This window comes from Oncorhynchus mykiss, chromosome 10 (genome assembly GCF_057628025.1).
Source record: "Oncorhynchus mykiss isolate SJ-2025 chromosome 10, ASM5762802v1, whole genome shotgun sequence".
In the NCBI taxonomy this organism is placed as follows: domain Eukaryota; kingdom Metazoa; phylum Chordata; class Actinopteri; order Salmoniformes; family Salmonidae; genus Oncorhynchus; species Oncorhynchus mykiss.
The window spans coordinates 85,254,525-85,268,414 of record NC_143031.1 but is presented as its reverse complement, the minus strand read 5'-3'; the positions used below and the strand labels follow the sequence as shown (position 1 = coordinate 85,268,414).

At 44.5% G+C, this 13,890-nt stretch overlaps 2 protein-coding genes across 3 annotated transcripts; both read left to right on the top strand.

Moving 5' to 3' along the window:
• The first annotated feature begins 279 nt into the window (after positions 1-279).
• Positions 280-3,617, top strand: LOC118936855 (uncharacterized). 2 transcript variants are annotated; one of them, XM_090188312.1, is made up of 5 exons: positions 280-453; positions 622-795; positions 1,301-1,347; positions 1,484-2,033; positions 2,970-3,617. In XM_090188312.1, the coding sequence occupies exons 4-5, from the start codon at positions 2,015-2,017 to the stop codon at positions 3,557-3,559; spliced, it is 609 nt and encodes a 202-aa protein (XP_090044438.1). In that variant the 5' UTR covers positions 280-453; positions 622-795; positions 1,301-1,347; positions 1,484-2,014; the 3' UTR covers positions 3,560-3,617. The 2 variants fall into 2 exon arrangements, with proteins under 2 accessions (XP_090044438.1, XP_090044437.1); XM_090188311.1 differs by having other exon boundaries at positions 2,442-3,617.
• A 1,710-nt stretch (positions 3,618-5,327) lies between these two features.
• Positions 5,328-13,731, top strand: LOC118936810 (NACHT, LRR and PYD domains-containing protein 1 homolog). The gene is made up of 6 exons (XM_090188323.1): positions 5,328-5,540; positions 5,725-5,981; positions 6,139-6,267; positions 11,508-11,634; positions 11,710-11,739; positions 12,744-13,731. Exons 1-6 carry the CDS (start codon positions 5,450-5,452, stop codon positions 13,076-13,078), a joined length of 969 nt encoding a protein of 322 aa, XP_090044449.1. The 5' UTR covers positions 5,328-5,449; the 3' UTR covers positions 13,079-13,731.
• The last annotated feature ends 159 nt before the right edge of the window (positions 13,732-13,890 follow it).

The following is a 13,890-nucleotide window of genomic DNA, read 5'->3' as shown; positions in this document are numbered from 1 at the left end:
TCTAACGGATGATCTCCTCTCTCCAGACTGCATGGCTGTAAACTCGCATATGAATCTTGTGAGACTCTGGCCTCAGCTCTGCAGACACCAACCTCCCCCCTGAGAGAACTGGACCTCAGCTACAATGACCTGGGAGACAGAGGAGTGAAGCTGCTCTGTATTGGACTAACCAGTCCACTCTGCAACATACAGACACTAGTGTGAGTTAAATATCTTCAGTATGAGATATTATGTGGATGTTTTAAACATGTGTTAATCATGTGTTCTTCTGCCCTCTAGTCTAGGTCAGTGTGGTCTGACAGAGGGTTGCTGTTCAGATCTGGCCTCAGTCCTGAGTTCACCCAACTCACAACTGAAACAACTGGAGCTGAGAGACAATGACCTGCAGGACTCAGGAGTTACATTGCTGTCTGCTGGACTGGAGGATCCAGACTGTAAACTACACACACTTGGGTAAGTACAGCTGTTACATTCAGATCGGTACTGAGCTTAGTAAAACAAAAACTCTCAAAATCTGATGTTTCATCACAATATTTGTGTCATGTACAAATGAATTGGTGTCCTACAAGATGATTGACACCCGTACACCAACCTAGACAGCTGTTGTGTGTCTCTTTGTAGGCTGTCTGGCTGTCTGGTCTCAGAGGAGGGCTGTACTGCTCTGTCTTCAGCTCTGAGGTCAAACCCTTCCCACCTGAAAAAGCTGGACCTGAGCTACAATCACCCAGGAGACTCTGTATGGGGACTGCTTTCAGCTGCTCTGGTGGATCCCACATTTAAACTGATGAAGCTGAAGTAAGTCAGAATAGATGTCCTAATAGTGTGAGCAGTGGTTGTGTCATACTGTATGTAGTGTAGTAGGGTCAGTAACATGAGGACATGATGGTAGAATTATGGGGAAGTTTACTCAGCAGGCTGAGCACTCCAACACAGCATACATCATCACCACATGAATACTCTTCTTCTGCATCTCTGATATCCTGTTGGAATTGTACTCTGTTCTGTATGCAGTAGGTAGGATATAATACCTGTATGTCTCTAGTAATGAATTGTACTATGTTCTGTACGCAGTAGGTAGGATATAATACCTGTATGTCTCTAGTAATGAATTGTACTCCGTTCTGTATGCAGTAGGTAGGATAGAATACCTGTATGTCTCTAGTAATGAATTTTACTCTGTTCTGTATGCAGTAGGTAGGATAGTAATGAACTGGGATGGTGCACCAGAACACAACAATATGGTTTAAATGTTGACTGCTTTATTAGGTCTTTGTCAGTCAATAACCTGTTTCTCCTACAGTGTGGATCATGGTGGAGAGTGCTGGCTGAAATCAGGACTGAGGAAATGTAAGTCTCTTCAATCCTAATTAACTGCATATTCAGAACTATAGTAACATGGTAACCAATCAATACTTGTTCTGTACCTACAAAACAACATTTTTTGTGAAGATGTGGTTTGATTAAACTCTCCTTTTGTCTACAGATGCCTGTCATCTCACTATGGACCCAAATACAGAAAACCCAAACCTGATACTGTCTGAGGGGAACAGAAAGGTGACACGGGTGGTGGAGAAGCAGCCTTATGAAGACCATCCAGACAGATTTGACTCTCTGTACCAAGTTCTCTGCAGAGAAGGCTTATCTGGAGGTCGTTATTACTGGGAGGTGGAGAGGGATGGTTCCGGGGCTGACATTGGTGTGGTGTACAAAGGAATGAAGAGGAAGGGAAGGGAGGATGACAGTTGGATTGGATCCAATAGGGAATCCTGGTGTTTATACTGCTCTCATAGTGGTTATGAATTTAACCATACTGCATTCTGCAGATCCATCTCTGGTCCTGATTCTGACAGAGTTGGAGTGTATCTGGACTGGTCAGCTGGTACTTTGTCCTTCTATAGTGTGTCCTCCTCTGGTACACTGACACACCTTCACACAGAACACACCACATTCACTGAACCCCTCTATCCTGGGTTTGGGGTTTACTCCTCCTCCTCAGTGACCCTGTGTCAGATAGATGACCAACACATTCAGAGGTGAGTCATAGCAATGTTTCATCATTTGTTTCCTCTGGAATCATTCCTACAATTAGATTAGTGGTAGTGATGTGTTTTAATGGGTTCTGTTGGACCTACAGACAGTTAAATTAGTAGTAGTGGTGTGTTTTAATGGGTTCTGTTGGACCTACAGACAGTTAGATTAGTGGTAGTGGTGTGTTTTAATGGGTTCTGTTGGACCCACAGACAGTTAGATTAGTGATGTGTTTACAGGTGAGGACTGAGGAGCAACATTTATTTTATCTAGTCTCACGTGACGTAAGAAAAATAAGGATTTGTTCTTAACTGACTTGCTTAAGGTTAAATAAAAAAATGTAATGTATGCTTTATAAAGCCTTAATAAGTTTTTAGTTGAATCAGTCTATCCTTCTGCTTTACCAACACCAGATACCATGGTGGAGAGAGTTGGACCAAGCCTGGACCTGAGAACACCAGAGACCATGGTGGAGAGAGTTGGACCAAGCCTGGACCTGAGAACACCAGAGACCATGGTGGAGAGAGTTGGACCAAGTCTGGACCTGAGGACACCAGAGACCATGGTGGAGAGAGTTGGACCAAGTCTGGACCTGAGAACACCAGAGACCATGGTGGAGAGAGTTGGACCAAGCCTGGACCTGAGAACACCAGAGACCATGGTGGAGAGAGTTGGACCAAGCCTGGACCTGAGAACACCAGAGACCATCGTGGAGAGAGTTGGACCAAGCCTGGACCTGAGAACACCAGAGACTATGGTGGAGAGTGTTGGATCAAACCTGGACCTGAGAACACCAGAGACCATCGTGGAGAGAGTTGGACCAAGCCTGGACCTGAGGACACCAGAGACCATGGTGGAGAGTGTTGTATCAAGCCTGGACCTGAGAACACCAGAGACCATCGTGGAGAGAGTTGGACCATGCCTGGACCTGAGAACACCAGAGACCATGGTGGAGAGTGTTGGATCAAGCCTGGACCTGAGAACACCAGAGACCATCGTGGAGAGAGTTGGACCAAGCCTGGACCTGAGAACACCAGAGACCATGGTGGAGAGAGTTGGATCAAGCCTGTACCTGAGAACACCAAAGACCATGGTGGAGAGAGTTGGACCAAGCCTGGACCTGAGGACACCAGAGACCATGGTGGAGAGAGTTGTACCAAGCCTGGACCTGAGGACACCAGAGACCATCGTGGAGAGAGTTGGACCAAGCCTGGACCTGAGGACACCAGAGACCATGATGGAGAGTGTTGTATCAAGTCTGGACCTGAGGACACCAGAGACCATGGTGGAGAGAGTTGGAACAAGCCTGGACCTGAGGACACCAGAGACCATGGTGGAGAGAGCTGGATCAAGCCTGGACCTGAGGACACCAGAGACCATGGTGGAGAGAGTTGGACCAAGCCTGGACCTGAGGACACCAGAGACCATGGTGGAGAGTGTTGTATCAAGCCTGGACCTGAGAACACCAGAGACCATGATGGAGAGTGTTTTATCAAGTCTGGACCTGAGAAATGTGAGTAAACTAATTTAATTGTTTTAAAATCCAAATACGATGAAAGCAATCATTGCACTTGATTCCAAGGCAAGGAACACAATCATGATCTATTTGGTCAAAACAAACTTAAAGGTATTGTCAGCGATATGACGTAGATGCACAAAGTAAACGGTATTGTGGGCTGATTTCCGCAACAACTAAGAGCTTTGTAACACGATGCTAAACTTCTTGGCTGACACTCTGTTAGAGAGTGAAGAGATCATCCTAGGATCTAGCAGAAATCAGACCCCAACATCTACAAAACACGGACCAGAACAATGTTGTTTCCTGCTTCCACAAACATTAATTAATATAACACTTATGTCAGATTATGGTCTGCTAATGAGTGTACATTCTGAGACTGTTGCTTAGTTTTATTCATTTTATTACAAGTCTATTTAATAATTATTAATTCATTATTACATGAGATTGTCCATTTTAAATAACTACTTTTGACTTCAGGGATTCCTCAGAGCTGTAAGACTTGTGAACATGTTGAGGTAAGTCATAATGTCAATTCTTACTTTTACATACCTGCAGGAGTCAGGCACAGTCTCAAAACCAGGTGTGTACTGACCAACCATTCATACTGGGATATAGACAGTCCTGTGTTCTGCTTTAGTAATATTAACACAGTCTCAAAGCCAGGTGTGTACTGACCAACCATTCATGCTGGGATATAGACAGTCCTGTGTTCTGCTTTAGTAATATTAACACAGTCTCACAGCCAGGTGTGTACTGACCAACCATTCATACTGGGATATAGACAGTCCTGTGTTCTGCTTTAGTAATATAAACACAGTCTCACAGCCAGGTGTGTACTGACCAACCATTCATGCTGGGATATAGACAGTCCTGTGTTCTGCTTTAGTAATATTAACACAGTCTCAAAGCCAGGTGTGTACTGATCAACCATTCATGCTGGGATATAGACAGTCCTGTGTTCTGCTTTAGTAATATAAACACAGTCTCAAAGCCAGGTGTGTACTGACCAACCATTCATACTGGGATATAGACAGTCCTGTGTTCTGCTTTAGTAATATAAACACAGTCTCACAGCCAGGTGTGTACTGATCAACCATTCATGCTGGGATATAGACAGTCCTGTGTTCTGCTTTAGTAATATTAACACAGTCTCAAAGCCAGGTGTGTACTGATCAACCATTCATGCTGGGATATAGACAGTCCTGTGTTCTGCTTTAGTAATATAAACACAGTCTCACAGCCAGGTGTGTACTGATCAACCATTCATGCTGGGATATATACAGTCCTGTGTTGTGCTTGGAGGCATGCAGGATTTTAGCTGTTGTCATATTTTGTCATTAGACAGTTCAATAGATAAATCACCAGCATTCCATGAAACATTGATTAAATACATTAGTTATAGTGTCACGTTTTATCAAGGTGGGTGGAATCAGGCGCAGAGAGCAGGTTTCAGTGATTCGACAGTTCATTCTCCGGAGCACAAAAAACACGGTCAACCAAACACACAGGATCAAAATAGACCGGAGAATAAAACACAAGTACTAATACATGTGTATTACTGACATGCTTGTCCTTGTTCAGGACTCCACACACTGGCTTCAGATTGAACCCTTGACTTCCACTGTCCAAGGAGTGACAATGTTCAGGTAAAATAACTACTTTTAACATTTCATTCCACTTGCTAGTGTATTTCCCCATTACCTTTGGGAATAGTCTTCTAATCCAACCTCTCCATTTGACCATTGACCCTCTCTACCATATCTTGTTGTTGCTCTCAGACACAGGACACCCAAAGGGAGTTATGAGTGCACAGTGTCTGGGCTCCGCTGGCTGTGTGAGAGAGATGTCATTCTGAAGTATCACCTCAGGAACTGGGAACCCTACAGTCAACTTCTGAAAGACATGCGGTACACACAAGGTGGTCCATTGCTGGACATCACTATGGAGTTAGGTGAACTGGAGGAAGTTCATCTGCCACACTTTGTCTGTTTAGGTAAAACCACATGGAAATGTCTTTCTGAATACTATTTCTATGTAACTGAGTTTCACTTCCTGAATGAATGAACTATTCTGGGAGTTTGAGTTTACTGTGATCTGGTACTGCATATTCTTTGTGTTTTAGTTGGATGAATAATACAATATTTGTCTTTCTGTCTCCTTTGTATTGTGTTGTTCAGGGACCAACCCTTCCCTGAGGAATGAGATGAAGATTCTTCATGTAGAGGAACATGGAGTGTCTTTAGAGGAAGTGCATGAGGTCACCAGATTCCATGCTAAGATTCTCCATCCAAAGTTCTCAGCTATCTCTGTTATACTGAGATTACTGTCTTGGAACGTAGATGTCCACTGTGAGCTGATGCTCTATCTGACAGTGATAAAGGAAAAACTAATTCAACGCCTATACCTGTTTCCCAGTAACCCCGGCCAGATACAGGTGAGGTACCATTATTATAGAGATGACCTTAAACTGTACCACTGGTTAGTTATGTTGACACTCATTAAATGAAGATAAGTGTGTTGCTAGTTTTCTGAATAATGTTTGAATTAGACTATACATTGACTGGCTGTGTATTCCGTGCCTCGTTTCGCAGGCTGTGGAACAACAGGAAATAAAGTTTCAAGGGTCTAAAAGGATTCCCATCACAAGACCAGAGCGGTCCTTCAAACTGAATAGTTACTTCAGACTGAACATTCCCTGTTCAACCTCCATCACTCCACCGGTACAGTTTTAGTAGACTAAGAACAGGAATCTGACATTTAAGTCACATATATCTCTCTCTCTCTGTCTCTGTTCATGCTGGCAGTGTTTGGTGCATGCTGGGTATTGTATGAGCGAGTGTGAGTGTTGCCTGGAGTTAGATCGCCTGTGGTTACTTTTCTGGGTGGTTTCCTTTTTGCCACTGATTCAGGTTTTTTTCAGTGGTAGAATTAGATATATTGTATTTCTTGTTGAATTGTTTTGGTTGGGATGGCGACCCACATGGGGATGTCACTGGAAATGGGGATGGCAGTGGAGGAGATGCCCGGTACTAGTGATGTGGTACAGGAGGGGGTTCAGGTGGGGCTAGTCTCCCAGGTAGTGGAGGAGATGCCCGGTACTAGTGATGTGGTACAGGAGGGGGTTCAGGTGGGGCTAGTCTCCCAGGTAGTGGAGGAGATGCCCGGTACTAGTGATGTGATACAGGAGGGGGTTCAGGTGGGGCTAGTCTCCCAGGTAGTGGAGGAGATGCCCGGTACTAGTGATGTGGTACAGGAGGGGGTTCAGGTGGGGCTAGTCTCCCAGGTAGTGGAGAAGATGGTACTAGTGATGTGGTACAGGAGGGGGTTCAGGTGGAGCTAGTCTCCCAGGTAGTGGAGGAGATGCCCGGTACTAGTGATGTGGTACAGGAGGGGGTTCAGGTGGAGCTAGTCTCCCAGGTAGTGGAGGAGATGCCCGGTACTAGTGATGTGGTACAGGAGGGGGTTCAGGTGGAGCTAGTCTCCCAGGTAGTGGAGGAGATGCCCGGTACTAGTGATGTGGTACAGGAGGGGGTTCAGGTGGAGCTAGTCTCCCAGGTAGTGGAGATGCCCAGTACGGGTGATGTGGTACAGGAGGGGAGTGTTGAGAGGGATGTGGCAGAGGGGAGTCACGTGTCTGTGACCTCAGTTGAGGAGGATCAGGATAAGGATATGAACATTTCTGATATGATAGCAGCTGGCGATGACTCAATGGACAATCTAGGTAAATGCGTTTCTGGACCAGACTTTGGGGAAATCTGTTAAATTGGCTTGGGTATTAGAGGTAATAAAACAGAAATGGCTTCATTTAGTTTTTCAACAGGAGTTACATGATGAGGCCAATGAGGTGGACTTGGGAATATGGTGGGAGGGGCAGCTTTTACACATGTTTTGCTGTTTGGGGTTTTAGGCTGGGTTTCTGTTCAGCACTTTGGGATACCAGCTGATGTACGAAGGGCTTTATAAATACATTTGATTTGATATACTCAGTCATGGTACTACTTTCAGTGCTGGGACGGCAATTTTGTTTTCCTCAGGCTTAAGGGTGACTGGTATCTAGAGATTGTCAAGGGTTAGGTTTTAGTGGTCAATGTTTTTTTTGTAATGTTTCTGCTCCTGATGAGGGTACAGAGTCCATTGCTGTATTTCATCAAGTAATGGAAACCTTAAGACAGCGTGGCTTCTTGTCTGTCTGGTCTACTAACTGAGTTTGAGCCTTCTGATGTGTGGAGTGTAAAGAATGCAAAAGTTAGTCAGTAAACATGGTTAAAAATTAATGAAGGTGGTGTCGGTGCAGCAAGGTTAGACAGGTTGTATGTATCTGATCACTTCTGTAGTAGTTAATGAAGGTGGTCTCAGTGCAGCAAGGTTAGACAGGTTGTATGTATCTGAGCTCTACTGTAGTAGTTAATGAAGGTGGTGTCGGTGCAGCAAGGTTAGACAGGTTGTATGTATCTGATCACTACTGTAGTAGTTAATGAAGGTGGTCTCAGTGCAGCAAGGTTAGACAGGTTGTATGTATCTGATCACTACTGTAGTAGTTAATGAAGGTGGTCTCAGTGCAGCAAGGTTAGACAGGTTGTATGTATCTGAGCTCTACTGTAGTAGTTAATGAAGGTGGTGTCGGTGCAGCAAGGTTAGACAGGTTGTATGTATCTGAGCTCTACTGTAGTAGTTAATGAAGGTGGTGTCGGTGCAGCAAGGTTAGACAGGTTGTATGTATCTGAGCTCTACTGTAGTAGTTAATGAAGGTGGTGTCGGTGCAGCAAGGTTAGACAGGTTGTATGTATCTGATCACTACTGTAGTATTTAATGAAGGTGGTGTCGGTGCAGCAAGGTTAGACAGGTTGTATGTATCTGAGCTCTACTGTAGTAGTTAATGAAGGTGGTGTCGGTGCAGCAAGGTTAGACAGGTTGTATGTATCTGAGCTCTACTGTAGTATTTAATGAAGGTGGTGTTGGTGCAGCAAGGTTAGACAGGTTGTATGTATCTGAGCTCTACTGTAGTATTTAATGAAGGTGGTGTCGGTGCAGAAAGGTTAGACAGGTTGTATGTATCTGAGCTCTACTGTAGTAGTTAATGAAGGTGGTGTCGCTGCAGCAAGGTTAGACAGGTTGTATGTATCTGAGCTCTACTGTAGTAGTTAATGAAGGTGGTGTCAGGTTGTATGTATCTGAGCTCTACTGTAGTATTTAATGAAGGTGGTGTCGCTGCAGCAAGGTTAGACAGGTTGTATGTATCTGAGCTCTACTGTAGTAGTTAATGAAGGTGGTGTCAGGTTGTATGTATCTGAGCTCTACTGTAGTATTTAATGAAGGTGGTGTTGGTGCAGCAAGGTTAGACAGGTTGTATGTATCTGAGCTCTACTGTAGTATTTGAGGAAGGTGGTGTCGGTGCAGCAAGGTTAGACAGGTTGTATTATCTGAGCTCTACTGTAGTAGTTAATGAAGGTGGTCTCAGTGCAGCAAGGTTAGACAGGTTGTATGTATCTGAGCTCTACTGTAGTAGTTAATGAAGGTGGTGTCGGTGCAGCAAGGTTAGACAGGTTGTATGTATCTGAGCTCTACTGTAGTAGTTAATGAAGGTGGTGTTGGTGCAGCAAGGTTAGACAGGTTGTATGTATCTGAGCTCTACTGTAGTAGTTAATGAAGGTGGTGTCGGTGCAGCAAGGTTAGACAGGTTGTATGTATCTGATCACTACTGTAGTAGTTAATGAAGGTGGTGTCGGTGCAGCAAGGTTAGACAGGTTGTATGTATCTGAGTTCTACTGTAGTAGTTAATGAAGGTGGTGTCGGTGCAGCAAGGTTAAACAGGTTGTATTATCTGAGCTCTACTGTAGTATTTAATGAAGGTGGTGTCGGTGCAGCAAGGTTAGACAGGTTGTATTATCTGAGCTCTACTGTAGTAGTTAATGAAGGTGGTGTCGGTGCAGCAAGGTTAGACAGGTTGTATGTATCTGAGCTCTACTGTAGTAGTTAATGAAGGTGGTGTCGGTGCAGCAAGGTCAAACAGGTTGTATGTATCTGATCACTACTGCAGTACGGTTGTAAGGTGACATTACTCCTGAGGGTTTTTCTGATCACCATATTGTTACTGTTGATATTCACTTGTCATGTCCATGAAGGTTCACCTTATTGGTATTTCAACATGAAGATATTACATGACGCAATGTTTTGGGAAAGGTTTTTGGTGTTTTGGGAAAAATTGAGGGTTATTAATTTGAATTTAGAATCTTTGAGACAATGGTGGGTGGTTGGGAAGGCCCAAATACGTGTGTCTTGTCAACAGTATACTGCTCCGTCTAGTATTGAGTTAAAGAGACTATCAGGGCCCTTAAACAGGACATCACATCTATTGAATTGAAGTTGCTCACTCAGATGGACCCCGGAGCCCCTGGCATCAATGTTTTACAATCTGAGTTCTATAAGCACTGGGGTGCTACCCCAGCTGTCTATTGGGGGGGATTTTTATGAAGTGGTGTGTGAATCTTGTCATGAGTATTCTCTTCCTGTATCCTGTCAACGTGTTGTGCTTTCATTGTTGCAAAAGGGGGGGATTTGGCCCTTTTAAAAAAAACTGCCAACTTGTTGCATTGCTGTGTGCAGAATTTTAAATGATATCTACGTGTCTCTCAAACAGGTATATAGAATGAAGAAGGCTTTTGATCGTGTGGACCACCATGTTTAAAACAATGAAAGCCTTTGGGTTTGGGGATGTTTTTTTTGTCTTGGATGAGTTTACTGTCTGCTGGGGCCTCGTGTATGGGGAGGGTGGGTTGAGCTGCCCCATCCCCATCCAAAGGGGCATCAGGCAGGGATGCCCAATTTCAGGACTGATATATTGTCTAAAGTTAAACTGTTACATTGGTGCCGTGACCCGGATCACTGGTTGCTGCGGAAAAGGAGGAGGTCAAAAGGGAGGTGAGTGTAACCGGTGTGAAATGGCTAGCTAGTTAGCGGTGGTGCGCGCTAATAGCATTTCAATCAGTGACGTCACTTGCTCTGAGACCTTGAAGTAGTGGTTCCCCTTGCTCTGCAAGGGCCACGGCTTATGTGGGGCGATGGGTAACGATGCCAAGAGGGTGACTGTTGACGTGTGCAGAGCGTCCCTGGTTCGCGCCCAGGTTGGGGCGAGGGGATGGGTGTAAAGTCTAAACTGTTACACAAGGCCTGGTGGACATCTCTTCTTGGATCATGGCTTTCTGGCTTCATGCAGCCCAGAGACTGTTGTACTGTGACGGTTCTAGCTGGGTGGATACAGCCGACACATTGATGAGGAGAGCAGGCTGTTTTGCTTAGACAAGCAACTTTTCCTCTTAAAGATGGAGGGGGGTGATTTGTCTGGCCTGACTCCATTCTATGAGTCTGTTATGCAGGCTTGGAGAGTTTCCTCTTAAAGCTGGAGGGGGGGGGGGGTGATTTGTCTGGTCTGACTCCATTCTATAAGTCTATTATACAGGCTTGGAGAGTTTTCACCATGTTGGGGAGGGGTGTCCATTCTGTGCTGAGTCTGAAACTCTGACACATCTGTTCTTACAGTGTCCCAGGTTGGTCGAGATGATTGACCTGATCACTGGTTGGTTCTCAGCTCTGGGAGAGGTTTTTTCTTCCCAAATGTTTATATTTGGGACAAAGTACAGGTTTAGTAGAAGGGGTGTTGTTCTCTTACTTAACTTTGTGTCAGGGGCAGCTAAATTATCAATTTGATAGACATGAAAGAACAGTATTCGGGAACAGGGGACTGTGGACGTGGTGGGAATGCTGGAGGGGATGTTGGCAGCCAGACTGAGGGTTGAGTTTGCCTGTTACAAAATGGTTAACATTGATCTGTTTGAGTATATGGGGTATTTAGAGGCTGTTGTTTTTAGTTACTGTGGCGGAAGATTTGGTGTTGTGTTTTTAATTAATGTTTAACCATGTTTTTGTTTAACCTCTCTCGCTCTCTCTCCCTCCCTCCCCCCAGAGGATTCATCTCATACATAGAGACACCACACCAAGCTTTTTCAAGGTGGATATGGAAATTACAGGGATTGAGATGGAGTTAATCGGTGATGATGAGAGGATAGTATGGAAAGAAACTGTACAAAAATGTAGGAGAACATGTCAATCACAACTTTTTCTGACAGATACTATTTAGTGATATAACCAATGTATGTTTATTTCAGATGAATTCATCACTGAAACCCATTCAACTAGTAAGTAAACATGAGAGATACAAACCAATGACTTGAGGGTCAGTCAACATGGTTTACTGTAGGACCTGGACTAGTCCTGATTATAAAAGACTGTCTGAATGCCCCAATGACATCTCCTCCAGGACTTGATGTAGATCAGCCTGGTTCTGAATGCCCCAATGACATCTCCTCCAGGAGTTGATGTAGATTAGCCTGGTTCTGAATGCCCCAATGACATCTCCTCCAGGACTTGATGTAGATTAGCCTGGTTCTGAATGCCCCAATGACATCTCCTCCAGGACGTGATGTAGATTAGCCTGGTTCTGAATGCCCCAATGACATCTCCTCCAGGACGTGATGTAGATTAGCCTGGTTCTGAATGCCCCAATGACATCTCCTCCAGGACTTGATGTAGATTAGCCTGGTTCTGAATGCCCCAATGACATCTCCTCCAGGACTTGATGTAGATTAGCCTGGTTCTGAATGCCCCAATGACATCTCCTCCAGGACGTGATGTAGATTAGCCTGGTTCTGAATGCCCCAATGACATCTCCTCCAGGACGTGATGTAGATTAGCCTGGTTCTGAGTGCCCCAATGACATCTCCTTCAGGACGTGATGTAGATTAGCCTGGTTCTGAATGCCCCAATGACATCTCCTTCAGGACGTGATGTAGATTAGCCTGGTTCTGAATGCCCCAATGACATCTCCTCCAGGACTTGATGTAGATTAGCCTGGTTCTGAATGCCCCAATGACATCTCCTCCAGGACGTGATGTAGATTAGCCTGGTTCTGAATGCCCCAATGACATCTCCTCCAGGACGTGATGTAGATTAGCCTGGTTCTGAATGCCCCAGTCTGTTTTTCTATGTCTGTGAAACCGTCCCTAAATGTGAATATGTGATATGTTCAGGTCGTTATTGTAAAAGATAATGTTTTCTCAATACTTTTATTTTAGGAGTCTGCTTCTAAATGACTGAAATGTAAATGTACAAATGTAATTATTTTGTAACCTGACTCTCTCAGGTGCTGTGTTGGGGTCAGGAGGTCCGGCTGAGAGCAGTCTGACTGGTTCTTCAGAGCAGCAGCTGCGTTCTGTACGGACAGAGTTTGTGAAACGAGTATCAGGACCTGTCCTGGATGGTCTGCTGGACAGACTCCTGCAACACACAGTCATCAACCAGGAGGAAATGGAGTCAGTGAAGGTGATAGCTGAGAGGGCAGAGAAGGCACGTGACATCATCGACATGGTGTTGAGAAAAGGAACTGAGTCGTGTTCCAGGATGATCAACCTTCTTGGGAAGCTGGACGCCTATCTTTGTTCACAGCTTCAGATCAACAGTGTTGGGGTACCAACATAATGGTAGAATGGGGACAGTAACAGTGTTGGGGTACCAACCCAATGGATAGTAACAGTGTTGGGGTACCAACCTAATGGTAGAATGGATAGTAACAGTGTTGGGGTACCAACCTAATGGTAGAATGGATAGTAACAGTGTTGGGGTACCAACCTAATGGTTGCATGGATAGTAACAGTTTTGGGGTACCAACCTAATGGTAGAATGGATAGTAACAATGCTGGGGTATCAACCTAATGGTATAATGGATAGTAACAGTGTTGGGGTACCAACCTAATGGACAGTAACAGTGTTGGGGTATCAACCTAATGGTAGAATGGACAGTAACAGTGTTGGGGTACCAACCTAATGGTACCCCAACTATGCCACTTTACTCATCTCATATGTATATACTGTACTCGATACCATCTACTGCATCTTGCCTATGCCGTTCTGTAACCATCACTCATTCATATATCTTTATGTACATATTCTTTATCCCTTTACACTTGTGTGTATAAGGAAATAGTTGTGGAATTGTTAGGTTAGGTTATTACTTGTTGGTTATTACTGCATTGTCGGAACTAGAAGCACAATCATTTCGCTACACTCGCATTAACAACATCTGCTAACCATGTGTATGTGACAAATACATTTGATTTGATTTGGAATGGACAGTAACAGTGTTAGGGTATCAACCTAATGGTAGAATGGATAGTAACAGTGTTGGGGTGCCAACCTAATGGTAGAATGGACAGTAACAGTGTTGGGGTATCAACCTAATGGTAGAATGGATAGTAACAGTGTTGGGGTATCAACCTACTGGTAGAATGGGT